This window comes from Falco cherrug, chromosome Z (assembly GCF_023634085.1).
Source record: "Falco cherrug isolate bFalChe1 chromosome Z, bFalChe1.pri, whole genome shotgun sequence".
NCBI lineage: Eukaryota > Metazoa > Chordata > Aves > Falconiformes > Falconidae > Falco > Falco cherrug.
In genome coordinates this window covers 38,696,468-38,714,346 of record NC_073720.1, presented here as the reverse complement: position 1 = coordinate 38,714,346, position 17,879 = coordinate 38,696,468, and the positions used below count along the sequence as shown (strand labels likewise).

The following is a 17,879-nucleotide window of genomic DNA, read 5'->3' as shown; positions in this document are numbered from 1 at the left end:
CTAACCTTTTGGTGTTTCATTGAGTGTTGGGCTGTCATTCTTGGCAAAAAAGCTGCACAGCTTTCATTTGCAGTTCAGGAAACAGCATCACTGTATCATAATTAGCCCTTGGAAATCCAGATTTTCTGTTAATATACAAATGCTTTAAACTCATTAAAATCATCACTTCTGCAGAAAAAATGCTGGTAATCCAAAAGAGGTGTATATCAATTATCTCACAACATCATGTCCCTACCCTTACGATACTTTTGCTCACAACTACCTTTGCTCCACAGAGAATCATCCAACCTTGCAAATCTTGCAGCTTTTCTAATTGATTAGCATAATGAAATTCAGCTTGGAGCAATTATCCTTAACCTGTTTTAAGCTTGAAGTCCTTTGCTCCTATCTAAGGTGTGATAAAAAGCTAGGGTTCCAAAAGCATTTCTTTTTAAAAGAATGTACCCCTTGGTCTAATAAAAGATATTACATCTAGCTGAAAGCCTCATCTCATCTATATCCTTGGACCATCACAAGCACAGCAACTTTTTACTATTCATACATTGTTAAATAACAGTGCTAGATCCATTGTGGTTACACTTAGGAAAGGAAAGAAAGGGCATTTAAACAAAAATATTTTTTCTTATTTCTGTTCTTACTGTGATAGAAAAAGGTTGTTCTACTGAGCTAATTTTTTTCCCTATAATTTCACCTTCTCTGCTGAACATAAAGGCAAGTAATCTGTGCAGATCATTCTTTCCAGACTTGTTCCAAAATTACTATGTAACAATAAAAACCAAAAAGTTCAAATAATATGAGCAGTTTGGAGATTCCCTTTAGCTCTCAAGCATCTACAATCATTTGGACTCGTATTACTTCATCTGTCGATTTCAAAGCATTTGACAATGGCCTGTAAACATTATTACGCCTGTGAAACAGGTAGAAAAAATCTTCTAAATTGTATATCTACAGTGCAGATACAAACGTATTTCCTTCGTATGCAAAACCTGCAAAAAGGCCAATATATAGCATGTAATTTTGAAACATTTCATCGGTCTACAGACATTGTCATGCATCTAAGGTGTGATCTTACCTTCTCTTTTAAAAAGTAAATTTTAAATGCACCCAATAAGGATGCACTGGGTAACTACATAAAGACTTTTCATCAAAAAATCAGATTTTAAAAGGTTCTTTTCCAACAGTCTTTAGAACAGCCGTGCAATAAAGGGCAGAGTTGATCTGTAAGAGTGATGTACAATTCAGTGCTTTTTTCTTCCCACCCCCCAAGAAAATCATAAAAGAGGAAGGGGAAAAGAAAATGTGTCACGAAAAAAACGTTCCAAGTGACATTGATTATAAGCTAAAAAACCTTCAGCTGAGTGCAAGACTATGAAAGAAATCAGACCTGACAAATTGCATGGATTTATGGGCAAAACAATCTTTTTAGCAGTAATCTATAGCTCTGCTATTTCAAGCAATGATGGATCAGATTTCTCAATATCCTACTTCTAGGACTACCACTTACCTTGAAATGCGTAACAAGTTTTTAAAGATCATGTACAGATCAAATCTACTGTGTGTGCCCAGCGAGACATATAGATATACAAGAACAACTGCTTCTGGGGAATTTGTACATCTCTGCACATGAGCTGTAGAACTGGAATATTTGAGAATCACCAGTCTAGCTGCACATACAGAAAGGGCTCTGCGCAAAGCAGACCTGACAGGCTTTGTGGCTCTAACTTAGTCCAGGGTCCAGACTCACAATCAGACTCGTGTGTATCACTGTGCAAAAACTTTAAGAATTTATGAAAGCGTTCTTTTCCTGGGTGAATTCCATCATATCTGCTTACTCTAATGGCTCATTTGGGGTATGGCTGACAGGAAATGTATCTACAGACACATTAATTAACATTAACTGGCGTTAATTAGCTTGCTGAGATATTGCTAACCATGTAGTTTTCACTGCATGAGGTACGACAGAGGCTGAAAACATAACTAGTATCCTCAGCTGTATATTTTCAGATTATTAAATACTAATGCAAAGCACCTGAAGTCTTGCTGTGAAGCCACAGAATATCTAATCCAGTGGCAAAGGGGATACCAAGATCTAGTTGGCAGCCTAACTTATAGTGGAAACCTCTATTGATGATAACATGCAAGGAAAAAAACCTGTCTTACTCACAGAGGTCAAAAGAAAAAGAAGAAAAAAAAAAAACCAAGAAAAAAAAACAACCAGAGTTGGCCACAAGATAAAATTGCTGAATATACTTAATTTGAAATCACTTAGGGATACAAACATGAAAGTGAACTGGGCCAATCTACTGGTATTTTTCAAAGAACTCCAGCTTAAGGATGATGGGAATTCTTGGAAGGTGGAAGAGCTGCTTTTTTTGCTGTCAGTTCTCTCATTAGCCTTGATGTTTCCAAGTGCAATCCCTCCTGGATCAACAAATTAGAGAGAGGACTTCCTCTTCAAAGTTCATGCCCAGCATGCATTAGTATCCTCTTTTGATCAAGAACTAAATGTTGAAAGCTGGAGTCTTTTTTTGCCTGTTGGAACCAAAGCTACAGATCTGGGAATTATATTCCTGTCTCTCCCAAATGAAGTTCCTCAGATGTTAAACTGAGATTACACAAAATGTGAGCTTTGCTTTTTTCATGTTAGACAACATATACATGTGAGTGGCAGTCCTCACAAATACACAACGGATATATTAGCTGCTTTGTTGACTCTTACCTTTGTTTCAAGAAGAATTCAGCAAACTGTGTATCTCCTTCCAGATTTATTCCTAATTTCACCAATATAACAAATCTTGAAACCTGACTATTTCCCTACATTTAGGATAATGAATATTGTGCCCATGAGTAAATTTTTGCTGGTAAAAAAAAAAAAAGAGAGAAAAAGAGCAGCTTAGTGTATCCTTTATTTCTCTTGGGGCAGCATTTGAGAAAACAGCTAATGCTTGGTTTGAGGATGGTTTTAAGTACATATTTGTTTTTATTCAAGTGTTCATTTCAAATGTGTGAGATGATTTTGTATTTGATTCATTAATAGAATTCCACCCTTCTTCCTGTTGTCCTGAGAGAATGAATTAGGTTCCAGGTGTTAAACCCAGCATCTGTGGATTATTATTACTAGTCATGTAGAATTAATTAATTTCCATTGCAGCATTCTAATTTGTAGGTTGCCATATAAAACTAGAGGCAGTTCCCAGACCTAAAGAACTTTAAAACTTAAGTATAAAATAAGAGATTAATACCACAGAGAGATGGGATGACACTGTGGTACTGATGACAGAAGTTACAGTTAGTGATAACGAGCAATCACAATGCAGCATGCATTGAAACATTATAAATGTTTTGTTAGACATCAGGGTGATGGTGGTTTTGCAGTGATTGAGTTTTCCAGGTTTATTGAGTGATACATGTCAGGACAGGATGAAAACTGAATGTGCTTATTGAAAAATTTGACAGATGGACAGCTGAGACCTGTGTTATTGCTTGAAAAGAGGCAGGAGCCATTATTCTTATTCACATTATTAAAGTTTATAGGTAAAAAGGCAAGGGGAAGGACTTTCAAAGTGGAGGTAAGTAGTTTTGCTGTTATTCCTTCCTCATGTTTATTACACTGGGAGAAAAGAAGTTCTGTTCCTGTGCTGCCGAAAGTTATCACTGTGGCAACTCCACTATTGGTTCATTCCATTTTTGCCTCAATATTCAGGAAGTGGTTCTGAATCAATGGGTTTTGTACTTGTAAGGAATTCAAAAGCTGGCTGCTTATTTTAGCATAGCTGTAAAGAGAGATAGGATATATAAGTCCCTAAACTGTTGGTCTAAAAGGAGAATGTAAGAAGAAAAACAACATAAAATTATGGGTGGCTGAACAAAGATACGGTGTGAAAAAGGTGTAGTAGCTCTGACAATCATTAAATCTGCAAAAGAAACCTGGTACACTGGGTGTTAATTACAGTAATTCAAGAGGTTTCTGGGAATACAGTGGCTTCTTTTTCATCTGGCCTGTACAATTAATGACTCAAGTTTTCTGTTGTGAATCCTTAAATTGTTGTGCTGTCTTATGAGCAAAATGAAATGCCTAGGAGACAGTAGCAGAGTCTGTTTTTCCAAACTTCTTCAAATGCCTTCTGTGTCCTAAAGATGCTGCCTTTTCTGTGAGCTGTCTAAGGAGCCATGGTAGCAATTTCCTAGACATCCTGTGTTTACTAATTTATAGAACGGTTAGCTTTGAATAAGGGTTTAAATTAACTGGTGAGTTGCAAGTTGCAAGTATTTATTTAATATTAATTGAAACATGGAGCCTTAGCATTTAGTGACCACAAATATTTACCATGAGCACAGTGCTTGTAATTGCACGTCATGCATGGAATTATTGATCACTCACAGTAACAAGTACTGTGCTAAATGCAACGAGTGCCACAGGATCAATTCTTCTGTCTGTTCCTATCACAGTACAAACTATATATGCAAGTCACATTAAAAGTACCTTCATATTATTTGGGTGGGGTTTTTTTTACTTCCTTTGTCTTGTCTTTTCCTGAAGATGTCCTCACATTCCCACTGTAGTTCCTGCCTCTGACATTGACATATGTCTTTGTGACTTGTCAGCACAAAGCAGCATGTGGTCCCAGAGCTAAGCTTGCTCCCTCCACATGACTCTCAAGCAGAGACGTGTGAGCAATTACTCAAACTAGCCTCTCAAACAGCAATACCTGGGGGTGCGTGTTCAAATGTTTTAATTATCTCAGTGGGGATAAGGCATAGGAATTTTTGAGCAGGATCAACCTGGCAAAATTGCCAAGGAACTGCAGATGCTTTTCTATAAGGAATTGCCTTCTTTTTTATGCATCTGTCATGCCAGGATGGCTAATGAGTATTAGTTTCGTAAGAAGGGAAAGAAACTACCACCACCTAGTTCACAAAACCAAAATGGATACAGAAGCTAATCCAGAAATTGTGGATGGCACAGGAAATTTTATTTCTAGATATGAACTTTCTTAAGTACAAAGACAGGCAAGGTTTTGGTTCTGGGTTGTCTCCATCCAGAACATATTAACAACAAATTGCTATTTCCTACAATAAAATTAATTCTATCCCTCCTGGATTACAAGCAGTATAAAAGATGGTTTGCTTGCCTAAGCCTTGCCTAAACATCTGCTTGATCAGAGACAGTATCTCAGGAACCTGAGCTCACAGTGGGAACTCTTTAGCCATCCATGAATGTCCTTCTTCCCTGGTTTCTTTGGAATACCATGTCCCAAGGAAATAGTTACTTGACTTGCCAGAGAAGAGGGCCTGCTAGAATTCACCTTGTGGAGTTTACCCTGCTAAGCTTCTACCTTAAGTAGGGGGCTAGGGGAATAGGGGATGCAATGCACCCTTCAGTGGGAAGTGTGATGGCTCTGCGGGACACAGTTTGAGTTTTGGCTGTTTAACCACATGGTGGTAGGAAGGTAACTTGTAAGAGACTCCTGGTTTCTGCTAAGAGTGATAAATGGCAACCGTAGGTGGAAACAGGGCAAAATCCAGAATACACCTTTACATTGTCACCGCATCCACCATACAAGTGTGCTTAGTGCTTACTTACAACGTGCAGTCATTTTTAAGTGCTTATTTTTCTTCAGCATTTATAACCTTTTCAGCTGCCCACATGTTTGAAATGGGATGCTTTTCTTAGAATGAGCATCTGGACAATAATCTTGTTTCCCTATCTCCTAATCAATTTTGGAGTTGAACGTGTCCAGTTAAAGTACTAACAGTTAGCAATCCTTGTGCTCAGAGTAGCTCTACTACACAAGCTCTCAGCTTTGCTACCCAAGTACTTGATGAGTGACATGTTGCAGAGAACTGCTGCTATTGTTGCCCTGAGCACGAAGGCAGGATACCTGCCAGGAGCACTGATCCTTACCAAGTATGTTGCTGCTTCCAAGTGGTCGGAGAGTTGCAGGGAGACGTGCATCCCACATAAGAAAACAATGAAAGAGAATGAATATAGGTTTTCTATTTCTTGCAACACGTCTGGCTACAATAAAGGCACAGTCTTCCCCTACGCTTCATACTGTGTGCTCTTACAGTATTGTCAAAGGAAACACACACAGTATTCAAAGGATTTCAGGGAACCAAACAGCTGTGTTAGCAAAAAAAAAATAAAAATTAGAAAAAAAGATATGGAAGACAGTGAAATATGTTCTCCTTCTCTGAAGTAAATGACCATTAATTTTATAAAAGGATCTGAAGCATATCCATACTCAAACATTTTCAGATAGTACCTGCCTCTCCCAGCACCCAGCCACTGGCTACTTAAACTCAGTCTGTGGGCCTTGCCTGTGCATAATCTGGTGCTGAAACAAATAGCGTGAAGAGGAGAAGTTAAGCAATCATTTGCAAGCCCATCTCTGCCGGTGGAATTGGTATTTTTGTGTATTTTGAAGCCATAATCTGAAGGATGTGAAAACTTCATCACCTCAACTGCTTTGAAAAATGCATCGAAACATACCATGTAATTCTGCCTCAGCAAAGTGAAAAGTTGTGAATGTGTGAAATGTGTAAGCATGAATGATCTAGAGAATTATTTAGGACCCCTAATGACTGTTACTAGCAATAATGATGATGGAACTAACCAGTAAAAAGCAAAAAAGGAGAATATGAGGAAAACCTTGCTAATCATGAGATATCTTAAATTGTTGTTGAGTTTTGTGGGGTATGGTAGAAACTACATAATGTGAAGCAATTAAAACTTGCCAAATCAAAGCATTCAGAAACATGCAGTACAAAAGAAAGCAGTCTTTTATTGTTAGGAGGTGAGCAGGTTATCTGCTGTCTAGCTCCAGTATTTAAGATCTCCATTTGAGAAAGACAGACATGAAATAGAATTATGTACTCAAAATATTTCTCTTGTTTTCTTTTTCAGCACAAATTGAAGTGATACCATGCAAAATCTGTGGTGATAAGTCCTCTGGAATACACTATGGAGTCATCACATGTGAAGGCTGCAAGGTATGAGATTTTAGTACAGCACAGTCATCAGCATCTGCATTAGCCTCAGGCATCTCTGTACAATAATATACTCTTACACGCTTTCAAGCAAGTGGTGCCAAAGGCTGTAAAGCCAGCTGCTGATAGAGATACATTTCATGCCTAATTTTACTAGTTGCTTTCCTTTTCATCAAATAGTCTTTACAGTTACCTCCTTGTTTAAAACATGAATCAGTCACATCCAAAACAGTGTAAGTGCTGATACAGAGGCTGGCAACTGTAAGTCACACCTGTTCTACCTTAAATCAGCTTGAGAGAAGGATTTCTTATCTTGTTTCCTACACAACTGTGTAGCATTAAAAGTTAGCGCGGTATCTCAGTTCAACCTCTTAAAAGCTTACAGGTGACAGTTGGGTCCTATTTTATCCCCTTTATATTCTCTGCAGACCAAATTGTAATCTCCAAAAGAAAAAATAAAAGTCTTACATTGTGAGTAGTCTAAAAGGATCCTTTGTCTTCTGCCTTATAGGCTCCAGCACAGGGCAATAGCTGGGAACTGGAAGTTAAGGAAAAAGAAGGAAATAACCCTTCTGTGTTGCTTAGTCATATTAACTTATTATTCCAGGCTTTAATTCAAATAACACAAATCAGACCCCAAGCCAAGAGAAGAAAGGCTTCAGTTTTCAACTTCAAAAATACTCTGTGATTTTATTATCTAAGGAAGTACATCATTACTTGTGAAAAACCAGAGTTTCATACTACATGTTGGTACTTCAGCTCTGACTGTAAATGCGAAATTGCAAAGATGGAAAGGTAGCCTCTCTGATTTCGTCTATGTGGAAGCACACAAACTGGTACATTTGAAAGTGGGTGCATGTTTGTAGAGTGAAATGGCCGGTCTGTATTTACTTAATGTTTTACAAAATTTTACAACATCTGAAAATTTGGGTGCACCCATTCCTAGAAGAAAGCTTTTAATGCCAATGCCTTGAGAAGCAATAGATTGTCAAAGATCAGATTTCTTTCAGAAACTTTAACAATTGTAAACGGAAAAACCCACAATGTGTCACTGTATTACTGTGACACTGGACTAGAAACAAGCTTCTTTTTATGATGATCACATGAAACAAGATTAGACTAATTGATCTGATACTTCAAAATTGACACAAAAGCTACAAAAGGAAAATGCTTTAAGCAAAAAACCCAGCATCTTGTCTTAGTACTCAGTGCCCACAGAGCAGTTAGGGGTAAAGTCTCCTGTAGATGTGATTAGGGTTAATGCTGGCTTTTGTGTGTGCCTCAAGAGGAGATGATACCCCTCAGCTCTGTGTATAGACTGCTTATTGAGATAAAGAGCTTCTCTTCCACTTACGACAGTTTTAACCCTATTGCTTTTGTGCCAGTATTGCAGTATGAGATCAATTAGTCTAATCTTGTTTTGTGAGCCTGTTACAAAAAAAGATGTGTTTTCACATCAGGTCCAATGGGAGGCACCTCAGTGTGTCAAATCTCTCTTTTAAGGTTAAGTGTCTCCAGAAGGGAGACTCTGCTCTTCGTTGCCCAGCAAGTAGATAACTGTTTCCTCAGCCCACATACTAATAACTGGTAATTTCTGGCTCCTTTTGTCTGAAAGTGTGAGAAACCTGAATTAATTAAAAGGGAGACCATATGTGGAAGAAAGAGGCGAGAACCACTCTATAAGCATGCACACGTATTGAGCCAGGCACCAGGCAGCCACAGCAACTCAGGACACAGCATCCAAGGATTGTACCACCATTAGTGGTGCTACAGTCTTCAAGGGACAGGAAATCCTTTAACTTTGTGCCCCTACTTTAGCTATGCACTGCAAATGCATATTATAACTGCCTAAGGGGCATCATAAATATTACTGCTGTTTCCTGTGCATGTCTGCATACACTGAGTAACCTGCTAGAGCCACTGAAGAAAATGATGTCTCTAACACTGTCGTCACTGAAAGGCTGAAACCTGAAGACAAGTTTCCATCCCATCTGTCTCTGTGGCTCCTTCTTTTGCTGAGAAGCCTTTTATCATCTCTGTAGCCCACCCCCAGAGCAAAGTACTTGCTACCACTCTGTCATTATTTAGACAGTAGTTCACGTGACCGTTTCCCTTCTCAGACTTTCAGTGATGGATAAAGTGACTTGTTCAAGATGCAGAAAGACTTATTGTCAGTGCTGGAAATACTGGGAAACCTGTCTTAAAGTTCGTAGCATGGCAGTAATGAACTGCATCCTCCTAGTCCCAAATGGAATTATTCTCAGTAAATATAGCCAATATTATATAAAGATCCTCTAAAAATTAAATGAAAGGTTTGTCTGTACTTTGTAAGACAACATTTAGAGACTACAAAAGTCTGCTTGGAAAGATAATTACCTACTATAGGTTAATTTTATTATGTAACCCTTGATTTTTTCATAAGAGGAGTAAAGAAGGAACAAACAATTCTTCTGAGATGAGATCAGCCTTAACAGGAAAAAACAGCACTAGAGGATAAGGCACAGTCAATGCTAGATGGTTATGTGGGTTTTTTTAATGTTATTTAGTTAATTTGTTCTCTCAAATCCATATCCACAAGGGAGCTGCTAAAATCTAAACCTTTAAACAGAAAATCTTTTCCCATGTCAGAAACAAAATTGGCTGTAAAGTTCAGCAAATATAATAGAAGTATCTGCAATTAGCATTAATTTATCCTTAAATTAAACTCACCTCCACAGTTTCAGGAAAATACTGCTCAACCAGAATCAGATAAGTCCCCACCAGATTTTTCTGAGAGTTCTGCTTAAAGGACATCCATGTTCTCAAAGGTGCAAATCACTAAACTTAGGTTAGTTTTTAGGTATACCATAATGTATTTTAAAAAATTATAATAAAACCACATCTAGCACAGGCTAGATGAAGTGAGTCTCTTTATGCTTGACCTCAGGAACTAGCACTGCCGGGTGTCCTTGGTGGGACACCACACCTGTCACCTGTTCTTTCTGACACCCCACACCATCCTCATCAGGTTCACCAGGACTTGAATGAGAATTCAAGCAATACCTGTAGCAAGCGAATTTAGCCCTGTGACGCTGTCACCTTATTGCTTCCTCACTCTTGTTCCCTCAAAACAAGTCTGTCATGATTTCCATTGCTTGGTATTACTGTCTGTCAGCCTGTGAAGAGATAACACTGGCTTTGCCTGAAAAATGAAGTCACTTCTTGCTTTCTGGCTCCATTCAGAGCTGTTTGCAAACCAGCCCAGAAAGATACAATCACTTTGGCATCACTTATGGTGACTAGGGTAGCTTCAGTAATGATGCTTTGTGCCCTTTTCCTCCTCACAGCTTCCTGCGGTGGCTAGGCTATCCTTCAACTTTCCCTCCACACAACCCTGCAGATGCCTGCATTTAAAGATGCCAAAGTGGTCAAGAAACTGCTCTTTTTTGTTCCTCTTTGTCTGAACTTGCTGTTCCTTCTGTCCTTTATTTTACAGGAAAGACAAGAATATCATTAAATGCCTTCTCTTTCTCTTTCTCTCTTTAATCCTAACCCCCTAGTTTCATTCCTCTTGTCACCTCTGCCATTTCATGTCACTTCTACCATAAGAGGATCTTGGTGTTGTTCACAGCAGCTGGGAGCTCGTAAGGCCTTAGGTATGGGTTAATATGCTCCTTTAGCTCTCTGATCTTTAGCCAAACAACCCACAACTGGCCAGAAAAGAAACCTTCTAAGAGATAGAATATCTAGAAATTTTTACATAGATAAAATGGATAATGTTATATTCCACTGAAATGGAAAATGTCATTACTTTCTCATGGCAGTGTCTGAAGGTGTTGCTTTCCCCTTTGTGTGTTGGCTTTACTTGATACAGTCATTAAATCCTAGTGCTTTTGTGGTGCCTGAATTTGAATTACTTTTCGCTCCTGAAGTGTATGATCCCTCCAGATCAGATCAACATTTGCCCGGTTAAATTGAACAGCAGACTTCAGCTTCTAATGCTATGCATAGCCAGTGCTGGTTATTACCAGTCTCTTTCATTAAAGGAAGAAAATAGAGCAAGTACTTCTAAGTCATCTGTTTACAAATGCTGACAAGCTTTTCGTCTATTAGGAGCAAGCGTTAGATGATACATGTTAATTATTTCACAACAAGAATGCATTCTGTAACATTATTGTTTGCTTTTTAATGAAGTAGAATTACATTCTTTACAGAATAAAGCACAATTCTCATTATAAGTAAATGTTCATTAATTTCACTATACAAGGCCAACACGTCTGCAAGGCCATAGCATAAGCAGCATTGCACTAAAAAAGAGTTTATCAGAGTCAGTTGTGTGGTTCTCTGTGTGTGTGTGTGTGCGTGCGCGCGCATGCGTGCATGTATATGCACATGGTAATACTCTGTCTCTCTTGCTTTCTTGCCTCTAGGGATTCTTTCGGAGGAGTCAGCAGAACAATGCCTCCTACTCCTGCCCAAGGCAGAGAAACTGTTTAATTGACAGAACCAACAGAAATCGTTGCCAACACTGCCGACTGCAGAAATGTCTTGCCCTGGGAATGTCTCGAGATGGTAAGGAGTCAGGTTCCTGCTTCACTCCTAAACCCTTTGAAACAATTCTTCACTGCTGACTTAAACTCTCTGTAGATTTCTGGAAAAGAGAGGAGAAGCTCCTTGCTTTGTAATGCATGCACTGTGAGAGACAGATCTTTGCCATCCAGTTAACAAAGGAGGCTGTTTTCATGGGGAGGGTGGGCAAATCACAAAATGGAGAGAAGTATTAGTTTGGGGCAGAAAGAGTCAGAAGTGAAACGTGTGGTTCTGATCAAAAGCACAAAAAGGTCACCTCTGGAGAGATGAATTTATATTCTAGTTTAGATAACCTCTTAAATTATATTTATCTTAATATTAAATATTGATGTGGTAACGCATCCCTTTCCTTGAGATCTCTAAAGGTCTATGACAGTAAATAGGCAGTTAAGAAGAAATTTACACCTTGATAGCATTAGGGCTTTCTGTTTGTTTTACTCAGAGCACTTGACCACGTATTTTGCATTGCCAAAAATCCTATTTCTTTTACTTGTACATTGCCCCTGTCCCTGTCTGGGTCTATAGAAACGTTTCATAGTTTAGCACTGAAAAGGGACAACAGGCCAGAGGAAAGCTCCACAGTGTATCCAACAGCAGGATCCTTTGGTCCTGGCAGAGCTCTGGTACACTTTACAAGCTGTGCTGTGACAAGCTGTGTTCTGTCCAGAGCAGACCTGCCCCAGCCACCACTGCTCATGCTGGGGGTTTCCATCTCATAGGCATATTTCTAATGGTCAGGAAGTATGAGAAGAACTATTTTTCAAGGCAGGTTATATTAATTTTGATTGCCTGCTGGAAGTTTTCTGTATTAGAAAGTTTACACAAGATGTATCGCTTGAAATCAACAGTCATTAACGGAGAGTTACTCAAAGAGTTATTTCTTGAGATGGTCCACACATTATAAACTCGTTTTAAATTTAGATTGTGATAGGTCTTTTCCTACCTCGGTGTGTCTCCTGTCTTAGTGAAACAGCCTGCTCACCAGTCCCACCCTCGGGGAGGAGTCTTGCAGTCTAGCCTTTAATCCATGAATTCTCTTTGGTTCTAGCATGCAGCTTACTTGATGCTTTAGCTCCCAATTCTTCCCAGAGGAGATTAAAGTAGAAACATTTCAGTAATTTAATAGTAACTGCTTTCCTCCCAAAAGTAATATATTCCAATGATTTGAGGTATTACAGGGGCATTTTAGTGTGACTGACAGCACTGTCTTCCCAATCTGTAATTCAGGGACCACTGCATACAGACAAAGGGAGTGATTCTTCTGACAGCATCACTTTCTTCTCTCATTGTTTATGTAAGGGTGTTTATACTTAATGATATTAAGAGCTCTTGCAGGTTTTAAATAGGCTGTATGGATCTTTTTACCAGAGAAATTGAATGTGATTTTTACCTCTCAGCCATGTAACAGATCCATTTTTATCATGCAGAGGCAGGATGCTAATTGACAGCAGCTGGAGAATCCAATTAATGAATATATAATGAGAATAAACAGTGGGTGTTTGTTTTTATTACTGAGGCCCTAAATTTGAAGAAAATACACAGTTGCATTTTTTGAAACACAGTCATTGTATATTGTCCATAAGGGTATGCAATGCACTGTGGACTGATTCCAGGTCCAGGTCGTGTTTGTGTGAGGTAGTTTGCAGCCTATGTGAAGGGCTGAGAGTAAACTGAGGTTTACAACAAGAAAAAACCCTTAGTGTAAAAAAGTGTTAATAAATTGAAAAGGCTGCCAGCTCGTTGGTGTTCTGACACTGCCTTTTTGTATTGCACTCTTCCTTTGCTGTTCTTTCTCCTGACTGAAGATTTTCACATTCATCCATATATGTAAGCTCAGACTCTTCTTGAGGGCTATATCTGAAATATGGGGTAGCAAAAATGAGAGCCAAGCCCATCCTGTTATAATAAATGGAATGACTCTGAACTGATCCCAATTGCAGATGGACTGGAAATACGCAGTATTGGAAAATGCATCTCATAATATGTAGAAATCAGTATTTCCAGAGCAATGTCCTCTTATCTGTGCTCTGATAAATTCTGCTGAATGTATCCCTCATTTGTTTTAGAGTGCCATAAACAGCTACCTCTGCTCTGAGATCCCAAGATCCAGCCCAGTGGAAAGTCAGAATTTATAGAAAGATGAGGGGGCAGGAGTGTGTGGAGATAATCAGCTATGACCCACTGTATATACAGGCTGTGGATTTACTACTCCTATTGCCACAGCAATCAGCCTGTCGTTTTTTAAAATTTCAATCTCAATGTAATGAACTCTGTTCCTGGGGAGAGTGGTTTGCACTCTGATGTTTTCCTTCCTTTCTCATCAGAAGGAATGCATGGATTTGTGCGTGGAGATTATGTAAATTGGTTGTGTAAATCCCTGAGACTTTCCTCTGTGGAAAAGATGACATTCAGTTGTGCTGTTTACCTCCAAATCTGTTATTTTGTTCTTGGTTCAAACTCTAACCTGTAAGATTTTATTTTTTTTTAAGTGTGAAGATAACACCCTGTTGAAAGGATGTGATAATAAGGCTTTAGGGCTTGTGTTCACCCAGAGTACTAATCCTGTTAGTGCACTGTTTAAAGGTTTGTGGAAAGTTGGTAAATCATATGGGATATGAATCTACAGACTGTACATTTAATATGGCTCTGGGTTGTTGTTCAGTGAACACAGAGATATAAAAGGATGCATGGTCTTTTTAACATTCACAGTGGGAAGTGAGTTGCTTAACTGAGGTCCTCCTGTCAAATTGGAGCCATTGTCGTCACTTTGTAAATCCAAGCACACAATACTTTTTCCTTTATGAGATGCATATGATGTAAAGCTTTGCATCCTCTCTCATTTCTACAGAAAAAGACAAGTTTCCACAGCAAAAGTAACACTGAAAGTAAATATCAAAAGAGAGGTGGGGTTGAGGGGAATCAAGAAGAAGTGAAAGATGACAGTGGTTCACATTATGCTTTGCTTTTCAGCTGTGAAGTTTGGAAGAATGTCCAAAAAGCAGAGGGATAGCTTGTATGCTGAAGTGCAGAAGCACCAGCAGCGACTGCAGGAACAACGGCAGCAGCAGAGCGGTGAGGCAGAAGCCCTCGCCAGGGTTTACAGCAACAGCATCAGCAATGGCTTGAGCAACCTGAATAATGAAACTGGCAGCACCTACTCAAATGGGCACATCATCGACCTGCCAAAGTCTGAGGGTTATTATAACGTGGATTCTGCCCAACCTTCCCCAGACCAGTCTGGGTTAGACATGACTGGAATCAAACAGATAAAGCAGGAACCTATCTATGACCTCACCTCTGTACCAAACTTGTTTACCTATAGCTCTTTCAACAATGGGCAATTAGCTCCGGGGATATCCATGAGTGAAATAGGTAAGGAAAATTCTTACTCTTCTAGTGTAATGTGTATATATATATAAGCTAGATTTCAATACTGTCTTTATTAAAATATTATATAGGCATTCCATGTACAGGTGCACAATAATCACATGCTCACACGTGTGTATATGTGCATACACCTATAGGGAGTAAGGGAAGGAAAATCATTTTGGCAGTAATTGACACAATATCGATGAAGTTTTTACCAAAATCTGCAAATTATGCGGTTTCTTAAACTCAGCAGTTCATGTTCTGTTTATGAAATAGGAGCATCAAAGCAGGTGATGAATCAATCAGAACCAATGATAATTAGTAGTGGGGAGCTTGTTTCAAATGAGGTCATTATTAGCAGGGTTAAATGATCTCTTCAGCCAGCCATCTGTTTTCTTGTCAACACGCAGAACTCCCATGGCAGCGAATTCTAGGGTATTTATTGTCAAAAAGCACCGACTCGCTACTTCCGGTGTGTTGATGTACATGCAGAGAGAGTTCACTGAATTCATGAGGTGCACAAACTCTGAATGTAGTTGCATGGATAGTTCTGTTCCTCTGCCTGAATGCCTTGGAGAACCCATCCCTTGATTTCTTCTTCCGAAAGTAGCAAAGAGACCCGTCTGTGAGATGAGATGGTTTGAAAGGCAATGGCTAATGGTGGTTCTTCTCTAAGGAAGATTTCTGTTCATCTAATGCCTCTAGTCATACCTCTCCAGTGCAACTAGAAGTATTGCTTCTGTTATAAAAGAATAGCATGAAAGACAATCGGCATAGTAATTAGGTACCTCCCACCTTAACAAGTGAAATATGCTGAGTCAGTTGTGGTTGAGAACATAATCAAACAGTAACACTTCATTAATGGAATTTCATTAAAAAGAAAGGAGGAGGGAAAAAAAAAGATTATATTCAAGAGCACCCAGACAAATTAATTAGTGTCACATCATAAAACACATCTATTGTTCTGGCCTGGCCTTGCTGCCTCGTGGATGTATATATATGTGTGTGTACTCAGACCTGCCGAGAGCCCTGGAGATGTGGCATGCACTCAACATACATTGCAGGAAGTGCGTACATAGTCATTACTGTCAGTTAAAAAAAATGAGGGTGTGGCTGGAATCTGTAGCATGTTTTCTACCCATGGATGCTCACGTGCAAGAAGCAGTGTAACAAATTGTGTGCTTTAGCTGCGAACTGCACAGGAGAAAGTTATGCTTTTCTGCCACTTTGTTTGGTGGGACATGTTTGGTTATCACATTTGGCTTAGGCTGCTGCCCAGTAAAGTCCTACACCCACAGCACAGCAGTATGGAGGAGTAGTGAGGAACAACTGCTCCATCTTCCCTCTTGGCCTTTGTGGCCATATGAATATTACTCACACTTGGCTTGTGCAAACCTCAGTCCCGCAACAGTAGTTCACAATACTCCAAACCAGGTGAGGCAATTCAGTCAGTCATAGGAGCTGTTTCCCTGCAGCATGCTGTATGAAAGGGAAGTGTTCCAGAGACACTCAGAGGAGGTACCAGAATGAAATACAACAATTCTGATAGTCCATGAATTAGGGTTTGTGCTCAGTTACAGAAGTGAGTGCAAAGAGAGAATGTGGCCACAGGACTATAATGTTAGTGGCTAAGGAATCCCACTGAAGTCAATGGGATCTTTTGATTCATGGAGCTTTAGACAACCTTTGAACTTCTGTCTCTTGCAGGATCACTTAGAAATAATGCATCTTTCTTAAATTTTCACACAGTTTTTTGCTCTCCTAACCCTAAACAAGCCAGCACTAAACCCACCCCACTTTTCCTAGTCTTTCATCCTTTGTGTCATCTGGTCAGTGTTCCCCTTCTGGAGCACACAAAGCTGGGGAAACCCCAGAGCACAGGGAGCAGCACATAGCAAACGGACTGTCTCTGAGCTGACAGTAAAATTCAGGTACTGGGATTTACCTCTCTTCCTTTTGAAATTGGAACTGGTGCTTTTAAATTGCTAGGATTTTACCCAAGTGCTGCTGTATGTTATTTGTGGCACCTACAGCAGTGAGGTAAGGGTATTAGTGAGAGATAACGTAACAAATGAGCTGACACAACTGGAAAAATTGTAGAGATGTGCCATAAAATGCTGTGGTTAGTGCACAGGTGAATATTTTCAGTGTTAAACGACAAGCAGAAAATGCCTCTTAATGCTGCAGTGGGTTGCTGGACCATCTGTAAAGCTGCAGTCGTGCAGTCAAAGCTCTGGGATGCACTGATTTCATATTACAGTGTGCTTAAATTTCATTGCAGCATTGTATCTTACTCCAGCAAGATTTAGGAATAAGCTCAACTCATGTTAAATAGAAGTTACTGCTGTAACTGTTAGATGAAATCATAGAGAATACATAGGACATGGAAAACGTATACTGCATTGATCCTCATGCCTAATTGAAATTTCTTTATACTACCTTGTCTAGTGATACACTGAACAATTGCTTTATGTATCCCAGGTCATGTTAGTTTTTTCCTCACTGAAGACTTTCTATGAGATTCAAATTTCCAGACTCAGTTTCAGACTTCTGGTCTTTATATTCTTCAAATATATGTATTTTTTTAAGCACAACCTCAGTTGCCACTTACGTGATCTCCAGTGTAACCCTCTTAATTTTTTCCTCATAAATGAATGTATGAGTTTCCTTCCATCCTTGAGCACCTAAAAGTTGCTGTAAGCTCTCCAAGGGACAGAATTCTCCACAGGCAGTCCAGAATCAAGGTAGCCTCCACAGCTTCTGCATTACATGCTGACCAATATCCAGTTCGCTTATTCCTTCAGTGTACTGCTTTGCTTGTTTCTCACTCATCTCCTGTATCGGGCAGCTGCTGTTAAGATGTCTCTGACCACACATTTCCAAGTTTGAATCTTATTTTCTCTTTCTCATTTTTCTAACTTTTTTGATTCTATTACATTATGTCTCAGTCC

At 39.3% G+C, this 17,879-nt stretch overlaps 1 protein-coding gene across 1 annotated transcript in view; it reads left to right on the top strand.

The window, feature by feature from the left end:
• The window catches only part of RORB (RAR related orphan receptor B), a 144,519-nt gene that overhangs the window by 94,617 nt on the left and 32,023 nt on the right, over positions 1-17,879 (top strand). Inside the window, exons 2-4 of the mRNA XM_055699692.1 lie at positions 6,908-6,993; positions 11,400-11,541; positions 14,530-14,931. Of these exons, the coding sequence (XP_055555667.1) occupies positions 6,908-6,993; positions 11,400-11,541; positions 14,530-14,931 (630 nt within the window). The remainder of the gene's footprint in view (positions 1-6,907; positions 6,994-11,399; positions 11,542-14,529; positions 14,932-17,879) is intronic.